At 39.0% G+C, this 2,509-nt stretch overlaps 1 protein-coding gene across 1 annotated transcript; it reads left to right on the top strand.

Annotated features, from left to right (window-relative positions):
- Positions 1–538: 538 nt before the first annotated feature.
- On the top strand, positions 539–2,260 carry LOC138943564 (uncharacterized). Its single transcript, XM_070314485.1, has one exon. The coding sequence runs from the start codon at positions 622–624 to the stop codon at positions 1,879–1,881; it is 1,260 nt and encodes a 419-aa protein (XP_070170586.1). The 5' UTR covers positions 539–621; the 3' UTR covers positions 1,882–2,260.
- Positions 2,261–2,509: the final 249 nt, after the last annotated feature.

Here is a 2,509-nt window from a genome sequence, read left to right as displayed (position 1 = left end):
TCTCGATCCCAGTACGAAGATCGCACTAGGTCCCATCCCGCGTAAAAGGGATTAAATTCCCTGACCGAAAAGGGACCACCGAACGAACGTCTGAATAAGCAGCGTAATAGCGATCCGAACGGTCGTTTACCTGCTTTGCGGACCTATCAGTTCGTTCGACCCGATTCCGAACGCCACGAGACGTTTAACTTCGGGAAAATAAAAGATAGTTGTTGCGCCCTTCCGTCGACTCATCCTTCCTCGAGTCTGGACGTAACATACTGTTCTTTAAATTTTGGGGGCTCGTCCGGGATTGTAATGTGCGATCTTTTAAACTGGAATGAGTAAAGAGACAAGAGGTACAGCTGATAAAGACGAAGTAGAACGAAATTTTCAGTTTGCTCAGGAAACATACAATCGAACAAAATCTAACAAATCAGAAACACATCACACTTCCACTCCTAACAAAACCACTAAAAACATTAATTTTTCATTAGACGAAACTGTAATTGAAAAAGATTTCGAAAAAAGTTTAGCGAGTCAGCGGCCGAATCTCATTTTGCCGATTCCTGCGATAAGACTATTATACCTGAATTTAATAAATCTGAAAAAAGGAAAGACCCGAGCGGTACCAACGGCAACATGACTCAAAATAATCCTTTCGCTACTTTGAAATACGCGGTCGAAGCCGTCCCTTATTTTGACGGTCAGAACATTCCACTAAATTATTTTATTGAAGGATGTGAAGAAGCGAAATCTATGTTGCCTAATGAGGCTGAATCACAGTTTACTAAAATAATAAGAACTAGGATAATAGGTGAGGCTCGCCGCACAATACAAGATCAAGATTTTGATAGCGTTTCTCATTTAACTAAATATTTAAAACAAATTTATGGACCTGTAAAAAACGTTTATCAATTACAAGGAGAATTAGGTTGCATATATCAAAAGAGTGATGAAGATGTTATTAATTATGCAAATAGGGTAAAAATTCTTGGGAAACAAATTTTAGAAGCATATAGAAGTTCCGGAAACGTGTTATCTGACCAAAGTATTAAAGCATCATTAGAAAAGGACATGTGCAAATGTTTTATTAGAGGGCTAATACCAGAAATCGAGCAACGAGTTTCAAGAAATTTACCAGATGTACAAGCAACCGCAGCCGACGCTATAAGGATAGAGAGAGAAATCAGAGCAATGACAGATTTACGACAGGGAATAGCAGGTAGACAAAAAACTAACAGCCTAAGGGAAACTTGTCAAATCTGTTATAAGGAAGGGCATGTAGGTAGTAACTGTAGAAAATATTTACAAACCCCTCAACAAGTTAATAACCAGATTGATTTAGGAACCGCAATATTAATATGTCAAATCTGTAAAAAACGTGGGCATGGAGCAGAGAAATGCCGCTTCCGCGATCCACAACTTCGCCGCCCGGTAAACGTAGTTCAAGGAGAATTAATAACTTGTCAATTATGCTTAAAATCCGGTCATGATGCAAAATCTTGCCGACAGAATAATACTAATAACAATAAAATCTCGGTAATTTGTCAATGGTGCGAGAGACCCGGCCATTCTGCAAATAATTGCTGGAAGAAACAGAACGAACAACGTTATACGGAAAACAAAACTCGCGTAACTTGTCAAATTTGCAACAACTTTGGACACATTGCTAAAGATTGTCGATCAAAACTAAACCAACAAACGGGATCCAGGAATTCCTTATTCTGCCGCTATTGTAAGGAGCGAGGTCATCTTCTCGAAAATTGTCAATTACGCCATGCCAGTAACTTTCGAAAGAAGGAAAATAATCAGGGAAACTACAACGGTCCCTCGACGTCGGGTGCACAGCAGGGGTCCGAACGAGAGCCGCACCCGCCCAAAACCCAGGTAGCCAAGTAGATAAGGACAGGACTACCATAAGGCCCGTGACGGTAAACCTCGACAAACATAGTCGCGTGCCTACCGTTCAAATCAACATCGGTAATTTAACTGCTAATATAACCTTTATGCTAGACACGGGATCTGGACCTAATATAATTAAAGAAAATCTCGTTCCTGAAGATATAAATATTAATTACACTAATATCCTTAAGTTGAACGGTATAAATAATTACCCTGTGTATACCTTAGGTGAAATTACATTAACTCTTTTTGAAACACCGGTTATATTCCATATTGTATCTAACGATTTTCCAATTTCACAATCCGGCATATTAGGAAACGACTTCTTTAAACAAACTTCATCGAAGATAGATTACGCACAAGGACACTTGGATGTCTCCGGAATCAACATACTTTTCTTATCGCCTGAAGCCATTATCGTAGCTCCGCGATCCGAATCATTATTTTATGTGAGAATAAAAAATCCAGAAATACAAATAGGCTACATACCAAGATTAAAGATAGCACATGGAATTTATTTAGGAGATACCATCGTGGAAAATGTTTCTGGAAAAGCATACTTAAATGTTATCAGTACTTTAGATGAAGAGGCAGAAGTACATGTCCCGACCTTGCGCTTAAAACC

The sequence above is a fragment of the Polyergus mexicanus genome, unplaced genomic scaffold (assembly GCF_030449975.1).
Source record: "Polyergus mexicanus isolate NDT 795.1 unplaced genomic scaffold, iyPolMexi1.0 SCAF_27, whole genome shotgun sequence".
Lineage (NCBI taxonomy): Eukaryota > Metazoa > Arthropoda > Insecta > Hymenoptera > Formicidae > Polyergus > Polyergus mexicanus.
Note: the sequence above shows the minus strand (reverse complement) of the source record. Positions and strands in the feature narration are given on the sequence as shown.